This window comes from Petromyzon marinus, chromosome 23, assembly GCF_048934315.1.
Source record: "Petromyzon marinus isolate PM22_M1 ecotype Great Lakes invasive population chromosome 23, UKy_Petmar_22M1.pri1.0, whole genome shotgun sequence".
In the NCBI taxonomy this organism is placed as follows: Eukaryota; Metazoa; Chordata; class Hyperoartia; order Petromyzontiformes; family Petromyzontidae; genus Petromyzon; species Petromyzon marinus.
The window spans coordinates 11,214,232-11,229,675 of NC_133689.1; the positions used below are offsets into that span (position 1 = coordinate 11,214,232).

The 15,444-nt window shown below is 48.0% G+C and overlaps 1 protein-coding gene across 1 annotated transcript in view; it reads left to right on the forward strand.

Annotated features, from left to right (window-relative positions):
* Positions 1 to 15,444, forward strand: part of LOC116945274 (kinesin-like protein KIF13A) — a 143,933-nt gene that overhangs the window by 10,769 nt on the left and 117,720 nt on the right. The window contains exon 2 of the mRNA XM_032959657.2: positions 8,367 to 8,454. Within this exon, the coding sequence (XP_032815548.2) occupies positions 8,367 to 8,454 (88 nt within the window). The remainder of the gene's footprint in view (positions 1 to 8,366; positions 8,455 to 15,444) is intronic.

Genomic DNA, 15,444 nt, shown 5'->3' on the forward strand with positions numbered 1-15,444 from the left:
CAACTTTGCCTTTTATATATGGAGATTATTTATTATTTATTAGAACGCGATTTTTCCATAACGCGGGTAGTCTTCCTTCAGGAACGCAAAAACTACCTCGTTAAAGGAGAACAGACTGTACCGCGAAGCACAGACACAACAACAGTGCAATAAAACAATATATACACAAGGTGCAATTATAGAATTATAGGAAACGGGTATCACGATTATAATTGGTCGTCTCGTTAAAATTGGTATCGCGTCGTGAAAAGCGATGCTGCGGCAGCCCAGGTGGTTACGCAATCGTCTCTGGTTGCAGCGTAGTGTGTGTGTAGTGTGTGTGTGTACGTAGTGTGTGTGTGTGGTGTGTGTGTACGTAGTGTGTGTGGTGTGTGTGTGTAGTGTGTGTAGTGTGTGTGTGTGGTGTGTGTAGTGTGTGTGGTGTGTGTAGTGTGTGTGTGTGGTGTACGTAGTGTGTGTGTGTGGTGTGTGTACGTAGTGTAGTGTGTGTACGTAGTGTAGTGTGTGTGTGGTGTGTGTGTAGTGTGTGTGTAGTGTGTGTGGTGTGCGTGGTGTGTGTAGTGTGTGTGTGGTGTGTGTGTAGTGTGTGTAGTGTGTGTGGTGTACGTAGTGTGTGTGTGTGGTGTACGTAGTGTGTGTGTGTGTACGTAGTGTGTGTGTACGTAGTGTAGTGTGTGTACGTAGTGTAGTGTGTGTGTGGTGTGTGTGTAGTGTGTGTGTGGTGTGTGTGTAGTGTGTGTGTGGTGTGCGTGGTGTATGTGGTGTGTGTAGTGTGTGTGGTGTGTGTGTAGTGTGTGTGGTGTGTGTAGTGTGTGTGGTGTACGTAGTGTGTGTGTGTGGTGTACGTAGTGTGTGTGTGTGTGGTGTGTGTGTACGTAGTGTGTGTGTACGTGGTGTGTGTGTAGTGTGCGTAGTGTGTGTGGTGTGTGTAGTGTGTGTGGTGTGTGTGGTGTGTGTGGTGTGTGTAGTGTGTGTGTGGTGTGTGTAGTGTGTGTGGTGTGTGTAGTGTGTGTGTAGTGTGTGTGTACGTAGTGTAGCGTGTGTGTAGTGTGTGTGTGCAGGGGCGTAGTGTGTGTGGTGTGTGTGTGGTGTGTGTAGTGTGTGTGTACGTAGTGTAGTGTGTGTAGTGTGTGTGTGTGGTGTGTGTATAGTGTGTGTGTAGTGTGTGTGTGTACGTAGTGTAGTGTGTAGTGTGTGTGTGTACGTAGTGTAGTGTGTGTGTAGTGTGGTGTGTGTAGTGTGTGTAGTGTGTGGTGTGTGTGTAGTGTGTGTGGTGTACGTAGCGTGTGTGTGTACGTAGTGTAGTGTGTGTGTGTAGTGTGTGTGGTGTGTGTAGTGTGTGTGTACGTAGTGTGTAGTGTGTGTGGTGTGTGTAGTGTGTGTGTACGTCGTGTAGTGTGTGTGGTGTGTGTAGTGTGTGTGTGGTGTACGTAGTGTGTGTGGTGTGTGTAGTGTGTGTACGTAGTGTAGTGTGCGTAGTGTGTGTGTGCAGGGGCGTAGTGTGTGTGTGGTGTGTGTGTGTAGTGTGTGTGGTGTGTGTAGTGTGTGTGTACGTAGTGTGTGTGTACGTAGTGTAGTGTGTGTAGTGTGTGTGTGGTGTGTGTAGTGTGTGTGTGGTGTGTGTGTACGTAGTGGAGTGTGTGTGTACGTAGTGTAGTGTGTGTGTAGTGTGTGTGTGCAGGGGCGTAGTGTGTGTGTGTAGTGTGTGTGTGTACGTAGTGTAGTGTGTGTAGAGTGTGTGTGTAGTGTGCGTTGTGTGTGTGCGTAGTGTGTGTGTGTGTGCAGGGGCGTAGTGTGTGTGTGGTGTGTGTAGTTTGTGTGCAGCAGCGTGGTGTGTGTGTGTGGTGTGTGTGCGTAGTGTGTGTGTGTAGGTTCGTAGTGTGTGTGTAGTGTGTGTGTGCGTAGTGTGTGCGTAGTGTGTGGTGTGTGTAGTGTGTGTGTAGTGTGTGTGTAGTGTGTGTGTGCGTAGTGTGTGTGTGTGCGTAGTGTGTGTGTAGTGTGTGTAGTGTGTGTGTGCGTAGTGTGTGTGTGTAGTGTGTGTGTGCGTAGTGTGTGTGTGGTGTGTGTAGTGTGTGTGTGTAGTGTGGTGTGTGTAGTGTGTGTGGTGTGTGTGTAGTGTGTGTGTGTAGTGTGTGTGCGTAGTGTGCGACACGAGTTCGATTCTGGCTCACGGCCAACACCAGTGATAGCGATTATTTGAACCGGTCCTGGGCCTCTCCCAGGTCGACTCGGCCTCAAATGTGTACCTGGTGAGGTATGTAAACATCGCCACCGGGGAGACAAAGTCGGTCGGGCGTGGTGCTGGCCACCCACCCCCTAGCGTACCATTCCGGCCTTCATAGGTGCTCGCTAACAGCACTTGTCCCAAGTCGATTAAGGCTATACGGGGGATCTTTGTCTTTGTTATATACGCGTGTGCATGGTGTGTGTGTGTGTGCGGGTGTGCACGCGGTGCGAAAAGGCGTTACGTTACGCGCGTCTGAGCAACGGTGCGAGCGAGCGTCCACACGTCGTGGAGAATCGTTTATTTGATACAGTTGTAGCCAACTGGGTACTTTTCACAGCACCTCTGTTGATCCAAACAGAGGTGGTTTGTTGGACCATACTTTGCTCTGCTGGTCAGTGCAGGTTGATAAAGGGGGGGAGGCAGGGAGACAGGGTAGATGGGAGGGCACGGCCAGGACCGGATCAAATTTCACTCGCCACTGATGATAGCCGTGCCTGGGAATCAAATTCAGGTGGCTGGGTTGATGGCGTGCCACCCACAGCACTCCTCCCCTCTGCAAATGTTTCTTGTTCGGTGGTTTTCCACATTTCAGTAATTCGTCGTGGTTTTATACTTTAGCCCTCAGGACAGAGACGTAATTAGCGACAAAACGAAATAGATTAAGTGATAGTTTTACTTTCACTCACCAGGAGATATGAAAAATTCGGTCAGATCATATCCATTTGTATCTCTGATTTGTCCGTGCATTGGCTCGAAATGGAACGTTTATGTCAAACAGACTCGGCTGAGCCCTTGGTGCCACGGTGGCGAGATGTTAACTACCTCGCCTGGTGTGGAGGAGGTAGTGGGTTCCATCTCGACCTTAACGCCTGCATTTTTGGAGATTGCACATGCGTTTCTAGTATATGTCTGCTATGTATTTTAACACGATAAGCCACTTAATTGGGCTGTAATTTGTGGCCAGGTCCCTTCGGCAACAGAGCTATGCTGCTCGGCGGGCTATATCGCCTGATAAAATAAAAATAAAAATGTTTAGCCTTAGTTTAGTTTAGGTGTGACGTGCAGAAATTCGCAAGCGACTTTTTTCGAGGAATAATTTGTAAAAATCCCCTGCTGCGCCATCGCAGCAGAGAAACACCTTCGCACGCAGTGCGTCGAAGAACTGCGGGTTACTGCGGGTTACTGCGGGTTACTGCAAGCTCTTATACCAGACAATTTTAGGACTCTTAAAACCGCTGAATACTCTAAATGGCAGCCAAGGACATTAACTTTATATTCTTGGTTCTTTCGGTAAAGTCACCACGTAGAAGGGAAACAATAAAATAATAAAAATATAAAACAATAAAATTCTCACGACGTTTCCACTGCAACACAAGCAATCATCATCAGGTGTGAAAACCACAGCAAGAAAATTTTCTTGCTGATGATGATGATTGCTTGTGTTGCAGTCGAAACGTCGTGAGAATTTTATTGTTTTATATTTTTATCATTTTATTGTTTCCCTTCTACGTGGTGACTTTACCGAAAGAACCAAGAATATGAATCCCTGCAGTCACGATAGCTTTAAATCAAAAAGACATTAACTTTGCCAAAAGATAAGGCTAAGGAAGCCGAGTAAGAAAGAGGTAATGATGGAAGATGAAATTGAATAATATTCAGAGGCTGCTTTTGGACAAGAACCATGTTGGAAATGAAGGAATGGAAACAAATTGCGGAAGTCCTTTGCCCAGCAGTGGGAAGTTGCAGGCTGCCAGCAGCAACAACAACAACACCAGGTTGCTTATCGATTTAAAGCTTTCGTCACTGCAGGGATTCATATTCTTGGTTCTTTCGGTAAAGTTACGTTGAAGGAAAATAATAAAATAATTTTCTTGCTGTGGTTTTCACACCTGATGACGATTGCTTGTGTTGCAATCGAAACGTCGTGAGAATTTAATTGTTAAATTTTTATTATTTTATTATTTCCCTTCTACGTGACTTTACCGGAAGAACCAAGAATATAGGTTGCTTATCGTTAATAGAAGTGGAGCATAAACCATCATGCAAACTCCGGTCATCCTCGCAGCAGCGTTTGGCTAACCGTAGAACAAAGATGGTCACTGCATCGCGCGGCGCTTTCAGATGCCCTTCTGCGTCCCCCTGGACCGCTCTACCGACCGATGTTAGGAAGCCACTGGAGCTGTGTTCTTTTAAATCATCTAGGTTGAAAATTAATTTCTTTAGAACTGCTTTTTGTGTTTAGTTTGTCGTCCTTCCCCCTCGCCTCCGTTTAGCGCGGTTGGCTACGCACGGTGCGAAAGACGTTTAACACACATACTTCCATGCAGTGGGCAAGAGCAGACTATACGCGTAAAATCAGAAGTCCGTGGTTTCGTCATCTGAGGCCTGATGTGAGCTGATGCAACACTGATGGAAGAAATTCTCCCAAGATGTATCTTCATCTCAGTGGCAAGTTCCCAAAAGCACAACCGTGCAAATCGGGCTTGAACCTGAAAGTTACGTTGAGTTAAATTCCCTCTCGGATGTTTTATTTACAAAAGATTATTATCTGTCTCTGGTAATTGTTTTGTTTTTTCAACATTTATAACTTTAACCATTTTGACTTCAGCTTTTTTTTTGGGCATAAAAAAATACGTTGGGAGTGATATCCGCATGATCAATATTTATGAAACGTTGTCTACAAGAACGTGCTTGTATTACTGTGAATAATGAATAACTATGGCTTCACATGCAATAGGGGTTATCCCAACAGACTCTCACCTGGCTATATTTAAAGAGCATCATATATCATGCAGTGGTTGCAACCTCCAGTATCAAGACACCAAAGAGAATTGATTATCCAAAGTAAGCCTCACAGTGACGTTATGGACCATGATTGGTAAGGGAATGAATAAACATTTAGACCTTTCGATTTAAAGCTTTCGTGACTGCAGGCATTCATATTCTTGGTTCTTTCGGTAAAGTCACGTATAGGGAAAATAATACAAATAAAAGCAATAAAATTCTCACGACGTTTCGATTGCAACACAAGCAATCGTCATCATCAGGTGTGAAAACCACAGCAAGACAATTTGAAACATTTGGAAAAAAACGTTAAGAAAAAAAACGCCACTTTTTTCAAATTTTCTTGCTGTGGTTTTCACACCTGATGATGATTGCTTGTGTTGCAATCGAAACGTCGTGATAATTTTACTGTTTTTATTTGTATTATTTTGTTATTTCCCTTCTACGTGATTTTACCGAAAGAACCAAGAATATTTAGGCCTTTCTTAATCCGTTGCTGGATGAAGGTCTGCTCGCATCGTGTCAATCATGATGGTTATTCGACCATACTTCACGGCACTGGTCAGTATGGGTTGGTGGTGGTGGGGGGGGATCGAGGATCGGTCCGAGATATCACTCTCGACTCATGTAAGCCAGGGCCGGGAATCAAACTCAGGTTGCCGGTTCATCTCGCAGTGCGCGAAACCACTGCGTCACTCACTGCTCTGCCCCAATGAAAGATCCCCTTTTACACTCTTACAGTATATGATTTGTGTTCTCATTTCATCCGTGTATGGGCTTGACTGTGTGTTTAATAGCTTTGTGTCGTCAAGCTTTCGTGTAAATATTTGTGTTGTCTCAAGGGTTTGCTCAGGTGGTGAATTTTATGACATCTGCAACAGGCTCCACTCGAACGTTCTTTAACAGGCTTTGGATGTAAGTACAGAGACTCTACTTACGAACGAGTATGGTTCCAGAGGTCTGTTCATGAGTCCAACTTTACTCCTGTCGATTCCAAATGTGTTGTACGGCATGTACACTAATCACAGGGAATGGCTTTAAAAGTTGTATAATCTCCTGCAGATGTAGATGCTATTGGTTCTTCACGTTTTGCAGATGTAGATGCCACTGGTTCTTCAGGTTCTGCAGATGTAGATGCCACTAGTTCTCCACGTTCTGCAGATGTAGATGCCACCATCCCCATCTATTGCGTGGGGTTGGTTGAACTTGCGACGCTCGGTCCAAACAGGCAACTGGACATATGGACCAGGTTTGTTCGTATCTCTGAAAGTTTGTAAGTCGATTGTTTGTAAGTACAGGAGTATGTTAAACCTCTTTCCCACCGTACATAGCCAACGATGCCAATGCTGAAGTGAAGGTCGAACGCGAGACCGCTGCATCATTCTGCGTCACGTGTTGCCAGAACAATGCGCCTGGCTGATGAATAAGTGCGACACGTGGAGCTCTCGCTGAGCGATGGATCGCCTGGGCAGAGTGGGGTCCTGCCTGGCCGTGCCGGTTGTCGAGACGGCGGCGTCAACGTCACGGGCGCCGCTGAAAGGAACTCCCTCGGCTGCTTTCTGTTTGGTCATTCGCAGCACCAACTCTCTTCCGTACCGCAGTGCGCTGGATATTTTGATTTCCCTCTAGTTGTGAACGGTGTTGTCACAACGGAGATTTGTCCGCAATCCGTAAAACAAATGTTACTTAAATTTTGCAGCCCTTTGTCAATCTGATGCTGTGCCTGTCCCCACCTCCCATTAACACGGTTGGCTACACACGATGCGAAACAAGTTATACATATGTAGTGCAATAGCGCCGGCTGGTGGAGAGCGGCGGCAACTGTGGTGAACAGACGGTACACACGTCCGGTGAGGGCGTGCACGGTGTGTGGGCAGAGGGGAGGAACTATGTCAGGGGTCACGGAGGACCCCGTCTGGAGACCCCTGAACCTGCTAGCGGATTCGAGAAGGGAGGCGCGGTCAGGGCAGAGCCCGGCCGCGCTGGGAGCATAAAAGGAGCCGAGAGCGGGGGCTCGAGGCTGCCGGTTCTGGGAATGGAGTCGTCTCGTCGTTGCTGTCGTTTCATCGCCGTCGTCGCTAAACGTCTCCGCTAGATGTTGCGCTACTAAGGATAGGAGTTGGCTATCTCAGTCAGCGCCGTCAGTGTTAGACGCCTAGTGTTGTGTACAGGCTGGGCGGAGCTACTGTGGAGAGTGTGCGGACGAGACTGTGAAAGTCGTTAATAGAGAAAGTGCCTTCTAAAAACTCTCTTCTCTGAATCCTTGACACTACACATACGTACATGGGGGTTGTCTGACCATACTTTCTCACACAGGCCAGTGTGGTTTGGTAAAGGTGGGGTAGCCCAGCACCGGTTCAGGTATCGCTCCCTACTGATATCACTTGCTGGCAATCGAACACTGGTCACTGGGTTCATAGCACAGTGTGGCGTAGTGATATGTTTCTAGTTTGGTGTGATGCAGTTACGTGTGATTGGGTGTGATTGGGTGTGATGGTGTGCAGTGCAGTGTGGAGCAGTGTGGTGCAGTGTTATTGTGCTATATCGTTTGGTGTGCACTGCTGTGCTGTGTGTCTGGTGTGACGGCGTGCACTGCGGTGCTGTGTGACCGTGGGTGTGCTGCTGTGGTGGCGTGGACTGCGGTGCTGTGTGACCGTGGGTGTGCTGCTGTGGCACTGTGCACTGTGGCGCTGTGTGACTGGTGTGCTGCTGTGACCGTGGGTGTGCTGCTGTGTGACCGTGGGTGTGCTGCTGTGTGACCGTGGGTGTGCTGCTGTGACCGTGGGTGTGCTGCTGTGTGACCAGTGTGGTGTGCTGCTGTGACCGTGGGTGTGCTGCTGTGTGACCAGTGTGGTGTGCTGCTGTGTGACCGGTGTGGTGTGCTGCTGTGTGACCGTGGCCGTGCTGCTGTGTGACCAGTGTGGTGTGCTGCTGTGTGACCAGTATGGTGTGCTGCTGTGTGACCGTGGGTGTGCTGCTGTGACAGTGGGTGTGCTGCTGTGACAGTGGGTGTGCTGCTGTGTGACCGGTGTGGTGTGCTGCTGTGTGACCGGTGTGGTGTGCTGCTGTGACCGTGGGTGTGCTGCTGTGTGACCGGTGTGGTGTGCTGCTGTGTGACCGGTGTGGTGTGCTGCTGTGTGACCGGTGTGGTGTGCTGCTGTGTGACCGGTATGGTGTGCTGCTGTGTGACCGGTGTGGTGTGCTGCTGTGTGACCGGTGTGGTGTGGTGCTGTGTGACCGTGGGCGTGCTGCTGTGTGACCGGTGTGGTGTGCTGCTGTGTGACCGTGGGCGTGCTGCTGTGACCGTGGGTGTGCTGCTGTGTGACCGGTGTGGCGTGTGTGCTATGCATTGTAGAGCTGTCTGGGAACACCCGCTGCGTGGTGGACATGGTGGATACCCAGACTGTGCTGTCACCTCCGACCCTCGGCACGACCGACACCAGGTATGGATGGAGAAGTTGTTCATGTCCCCCACATCACAAACAACAACAACAACCACAACCACAATTTCAACATCCTATACAGCATCTAAATCTGGATTGGGGAACCCTATGGCCTATTGGCCAGATACAGCTTGCGAGTTCATATTGTTCAGCCCGTCGTCATATGGGTATGACCACATGAAAGCGGCCTGCAAATTATATTTATACATCACAGCAGGGACCTTAGCCAGCAGGGACCTTTCAGTTTCAGTTTGATTATTTTGGTATAGCCCTGTGAGCCATTTGGCTCTTGAATCGGGTGCAACCACAACAAACAAAAAAACAAAATCACGAACAAGAAAAACATCTTAAAGTGACTATGTGACTGTGCAAACAGAAAATCCAAGAGTAAAAACAGCCAAATATTCCTGAAAAAAAAGCACCGTACACCAACGCTGTGTGCAAAAAATCCCAGTGTGATGCAAGTCAAGCAACAAAAAACACAAGAAATAATGCACATTCATGACTTGGCCACGGTGTGTTTCTAACTTTAGCACGCTCACTCACTTCCATCACGACAAGGGCCTCTTGCAGTGGCAGAAGTGAACGAGGTGTTTCAGCGTGTGTGTGTTAATGTGTGGCCCACCGTGGGAGTAACAGTGCAGTAGTTGGCGCGCTGCGCTACGAACCCAGCGACCCGAGTTCGATTCCCGTTCACGGACAACACCGGTGACGATTATCTGAACTGGTCCGGGGCCTCCCTTAGGTCGACTCGGCCTCAAATGAGTAACCCGGTGCAGTAGGTAAACATCGCCACTGGGGGAGACAAAGGCGGCCGGGCGTGGTGCTGTCCACATACCCCCCCACGTGCCGTGCCGGCCTTCGTAGGTGCTGCTCGCAAACAGCACCTTGCCCCAACGGCCTGTGTCTCAAAACTAGCTACTACTGGCCAAGACTAATTAGAGAATCTATCGAATTTGAAAGAAATAAAAATAATTGTAACCGTTCGGATAGCTACCGCCTTAGTGCTGCGTGGAAGCGAATAATCAAACAATACATTATTTAAATGCATGCCTATGAAGGGCAGCTTACTTCAATAGGGATTACCGTTGGGTACGGCTGTTTTAATACACACACTAGACTGGAAGGACAAGATCAAAGGGCTCGCATAATGCACATGCGTAATGTACGTTGACTCAGTAATCCCCCCCCCCCCCCACGTGGTGCAAGAGCACAGAAGCGTGGTCACCACATCTATGCCTCTATATAAGGAACGAAATCTGGCTGTCGACTGATGAAGCTAGCTGTAATTACTGGCGAAACATCGTACTCAGATTGTAAATGTTGTGGCTTGGATCTCCAATACACCGGTGTGCTGTACTCGTGAAGAATTGGCATGTTCTGTTTACGTGACAACCCTTTTACTAGTTTGCTGTGTCAGGTGGTGGCGGGTTTAATGACACTTTTATATTTAGGCGATCTAACCCAAAAATCCACTTATGGATATTGGTTGCGAAAGCCTACGTGTTAAAAAGTAATAATGCATATCTTTACCAATGAAAGCCTCGCTTGAGTCTTGGTATTTTCCTTTAAACGGGTCCTGCTTCTATACCTTCAACTAATAATTTTTTTGAGAATTGTTGCTTTGTGGGAGGAAACCACAGTTCTCAGGGAAAGGCACACACACTTACACACACACAGATCGATTGTCAAGAACCTACTTGCTGTAGTTTCCCACGCAAGCATTTTGTAACCCTTGCAAAATAGGTGCTTTGCAGAGGTCTCCAATTCCGCATGATCCACCAACTCGGGGTGGGGGTTTTCCAAGACACCCTTGCCACCCAGGCAGCCACGCCACCTTTGCGAGTTGAATTATTTCGGCGCACGAGGAGGGCACGCAAGCCCCGAAGCCGGACGGGTCACGACTGCAGGAGGAAGCTGCGGCTTTACAAGCAGTTGCACTCGGGGTAGAGGCGGAGAGGGCTCCGACCGCGTGAAGCTTTCTGAGAGTGGGCAGTCCGCTGGCCCCCTGGAGTTGCAGGTAGACACGGCGTTCATGCGCTCCTCACAGTCGTTCGTCCCCCCGTCCCCCCCACTGGATTTAGAATGGCTGTTGTGTTGTAGACCAATTGGCTCCTCAACATTTTTTTCTGTGGCTACTGCACCACCCCCCCCTCCACCCACCCCTTGCTGAATTTTAGTTTCCACCGGGTACCCCACCCCCTCCCCTCCCCTCGCCTGACCCAACACGGTTCTGAGAAATCAACGAATGAATGACGAGCGTCAATATTTTCACCAATTGTCCATTTTGCGAGGCGTCCTAACTGGCTAGTTAACTGCAAGTGAATAAAAAAACGAAGTCAACGGACGCTCCGCACAACGTGACACAATGTGTTCATGCTCGCCCGGTTACTCTTGCAAAACCCGCATTGTGTACGATCGATGAGTTGAGAAAGGCCTTTTTACATCGTTATAGGTTACCATAAGGATTTACATTTTATCGTAGTTATTTTATATTTTGCAGATGCATGCAACATTATTCACCGGTGAATCTCACGCGTGATATAATTTCACACATTTATAAATTACTTCACGTGCCCCCCGGGGGGTGTCCGCGCGCCCCCCCCCCCCCCCCGGTTGAGAACCACTGTTGTAGACTGTCAGAAAAAGCCCTTCCAAAGCACTAATGCTGGGTGGGGTTTATGCTGGCACATGACGCGGCTTTTTCTTTTGCTGGGTCGTCTTTGGCCCCTTTTGTCGAGTTTTGTTTATCATGACCCTGGCTTTTTTTTTCTTCTGCCGGCCGGCAGAAGCGGAAAAACGAACGTAAAACCCTGCACGTTGTTCCATTTGCAGTCAAAATAATTGGAGCGCTGCAGCCACCCGTTGTGGAATAAAAAAAAAATATTTTCCACCTTTCTCTGCAGCTCCCAACAGGAAGTGGAATGTACCACCCCGCGTGCTGTACCACTGCTGACTGGCTCGTACCATGCCCAGCCGGTGATAATTCTGGAGCAGACCACTTTAGAAGGGGGCATTTAAATTTGTTATGCTATCAATGCGTAAAAATCAATGTGTAAAAATCAATGTGTAATATCAAAAGCCCGACGCTGCCTCTTGGCAGTGCTGGGTCAAAACACGTGCACCGATCACTTCGGACCAGTGTTGCCGTGTGCTTGTTAAAGACTTCACAAATCAAATGTATGCAATTGCCGGCATATTTAAATTTTATTTTATTTAACAATTAAAACAATTTAACCTAAATTTATAACTGACTTGTGATTTCGCCGGAGGCACAAATCGTGTATGCGTGTTAAGACATCGTATGTGGAACCCTGTGTACGCTCATGTGCATTGGTCAGGATATTTTGAGAATGGGATAAACAAATATGCACAGACGAACGCAGGTAAAACATTTTTACACGTATATTATTTTATACATAGATATCCTTATATCCCGTAAATCAAACAAGACTCGTTGAAGAATACAATAATTGTCATTTTAATGTAATCATTGCTGCTACTTTCATCATCGTCAGCCATTATTTGGGCGCCGCAGTGGCTGGGAGATGTTAACTACCTCGCCTGGTATACAGGAGGTCATGGGTTCCATCCCGATCCTGACACCTGCTGCTGTATATTTGGAGTTTGCGTGTCTCTCTCTCATCATCACGGTGTCTAGGAGATGTTAACTACCTCGCCTGATATACAGGAGGTCGTGGGTTCCATCCCGATCCTGACACCTGCTGCTGCTGTATATTTGGAGTTTGCGTGTCTCTCTCTCATCATCATCACGGTGTCTAGGAGATGTTAACTACCTCGCCTGGTATACAGGAGGTCGTGGGTTCCATCCCGATCCTGATACCTGCTGCTGTAGATTTGGAGTTTTCATGTTCTCCCCGTGGTGGCGCAGATTTTTCTCCGGGTCCTCTGGTTTTTCCCCTTCACATTTAGAATCAACATCATGCGTTTAACAGTATTTGGCTGATATACATTTTCACATGATAAGCCACTTCGTTGGGCTATCACTTGTGGTTAGGTGGCTTATGTAAAAAAGAGCAATATAGCTCAGTGGGCCTTACATGGGAAAAATAAAAAAAACTGGAGTGTATGGTGTAGTGCATTATCTCACCAGTGCTGAATGAAGGCCCCATGATTAATTTCACTCCTGTGATTTCATGGCTCCATCTCCACAGTGGTGATTCCTCCTGTGGCTGCCATTCCATTCCCAGTCTCATCCATCACCCACCATCGGCTTCTAAGCCCTGGGTCCTGCTCAAGCCGACTTGCATCTCTTCGCGATTAATGTTACGTTTGAAATTGGCTTTAGTTCCCTTATACATGCCTGTTCTTACTCTGAGCATATATACTGCATTCAATCGAAACGTCTTGGATGGAACGTTATTTCGACGTTGCGTTGAATGCAACTCGCATCAGTGTGACCTGACATCACCTCTACTAGCAGATACTTAAACTGTCCCTTCATTGATTTGATGGCCTGAGAATTTTACAGTGACATTCTTTTGGTTTACCCAAACTTCCTTAGTCAGGGAATTGTTCATACTGCCGCAGCATATGCCCTGCCGCGACTTGCGGATTGTTAAAACTTTGCCATTTTACAAAAAGGCAGTCGAACAAAGAGTTGAAAAGTGCACAAAGAGCAGCGTGGAGAGGAGCGCGCTTGGAAACGACACTGAGGGACAGGAAGAGGGACGCGCGGATTATAGAACAGACGCAATTTAGCCAGAACCCGAGAACGGCTGAAAATGTGGGCATTGTCCGCTGAATAGAAAAATTAAACATAAGCTCATTCTGGATTTGAAGTTTTCGTGACTGCAAGGATCCATATGCTTTGGTTCCTTCGGTAAAGTCACGTAGGTGAAGAAAAAATAATAAAAAATAAATTAAATCACGACGTTTCGATTGCAATACAAGCAATCATCATCAGGTGTGACAACCACACTTCAGTAAAAAAATATTGTCACAACTGATGATGATTGCTTGTGATGCAATCGAAACCAAAGAATGTCAACATAAGCTATATGTCCCCAATTTGGTCACGTGGGATTTTTTTGAAAGTCCCTTTTTTAGAGCAGATGTGCCAGCGTAATTCATTGCAGAAATCACTGGGCAGTTGTGGGATTATAGCCGTTGGAGTAGGGCAGGCCGGCTCAGCGCTGAGCAGTTCAGCTGCTCTCTCCGCAATATTAATTTGAGCGTTTGGCCATGCGTAGTTTAACAGTGGCTCTAGCGACACGCGTGCCGCTATTCATTAACGTCCAATGGCGTTTTTTGTCGTTATTGAAATCTGTATTCACAAGCCAGCCTTTACATTCCCGGGGGCAATGTGCGACTTCGGCGATGATTGCGTGCACGCATGCACCTATTCATTTGACAGGGGTGCCGCGCACACAGAGCTTTAGTCGTGGAGAGCGAATGACCCGGCTTTTCCGGGACAGTTTCGTGGTGACCCTTGCTGTGGTCCCCTTCTCTCAGTCTGCCTTGGGGAGAGACTCCCCCTCCGTAGTGGTGTCCCGGAAGGAATCCTGTACGGCGCACTCGGTGTCGCTCGGCGTTCTTCATCACAAGGCCCGCAGGGTCACCGGCGGCACCTGGTGGCCTTTAGTGTGGCCCCTGACAATACACAACACGTGACAACAATACACACACCACGTGACAACAATACACACAACACGTGACAGCAATACACACAACACGTGACAACAATACACACAACACGTGACAACAATACACACAACACGTGACAACAATACACACAACACGTGACAACAATACACACAACACGTGACAACAATACACACAACACGTGTCAACAATACACACAACACGTGACAACAATACACGCAACACGTGACAACAATACACGCAACACGTGACAACAATACACGCAACACGTGACAACAATACACGCAACACGTGACAACAATACACACAACACGTGACAACAATACACACAACACGTGACAACAATACACGCAACACGTGACAACAATACACACAACACGTGACAACAATACACACAACACGTGACAACACCCCCGTCGTCGTGCCTGTCACAAACCCTAACGGTTTCAAGTGTGTGGCGGCCCTCTCACTGATCATGTCTTAGTTTGTTGGTTGAAGACTAATCATAGTCTCGTGATGTAACAAAGATAAAGATCAACCCCAGTCCGAGTCCCACGCCCGGCCGCCTTTGTTTCCCCATTGGCAATGTTTACTACACACCGCACCAGGTACTAATTTGAGGCTGAGTCGACCGAAGGGAGGCTCAAGACCGATTCGAATAATCGTCACTGGTGTTGGTCGTGCACGGGAATCGAACTCGGGTCACCGGGTTCATAGCGCAGCGAGCTAACCACTAAACTACCGCTCCCAATCCATCTGGCACTTGCACACGAGCTGATTTCATCTCTCTGTCTCAGCCATGGGCCTCCTCTCTACCACGTTCTCTGCCTTGGGCTGCCGAGGCTGATTTTAGTCTCGACCACCGGGCATCATCTCTGACGTGTCTTGCTCAAACTCGCTTACTTTTCCACTTAGTGATAGCTCACGACCGTATGCTTATCTAATCCATGGGATCCTCACGTTGTCTCTCGGTGTAAATTCGGTGACCTCTATCACAAGTGAATGTTGAACAGAGGCAAGCCTCGCGGATTGTATTTTCCCCATTACCGTGTACATCACTAACTCCGTTGGGCTCCATGGAGATTATTTTCAAGGGCACCCCATAACCTTCATGCCAGCCAACGTATATTTTGTGCCATTGGCCATACAGCACAGTAATTTTAGCGGTGTAATTTTTTTTATTTTTAACACCGCATTGCCAGGGTGAAGGCGCAGTTCCCTTTCCCGACGAAAAAAAAAAGCCTCGCACGATGGCCTCACGCCCCGTTGCGATTCCGCTGCTCGACGAGGGCCTACCAACACCTTACGGGGCACGAGGGCCGTTCGACCGTATCGGTGCGGGTCGGTGAAGGCGGGGGGGGGGGG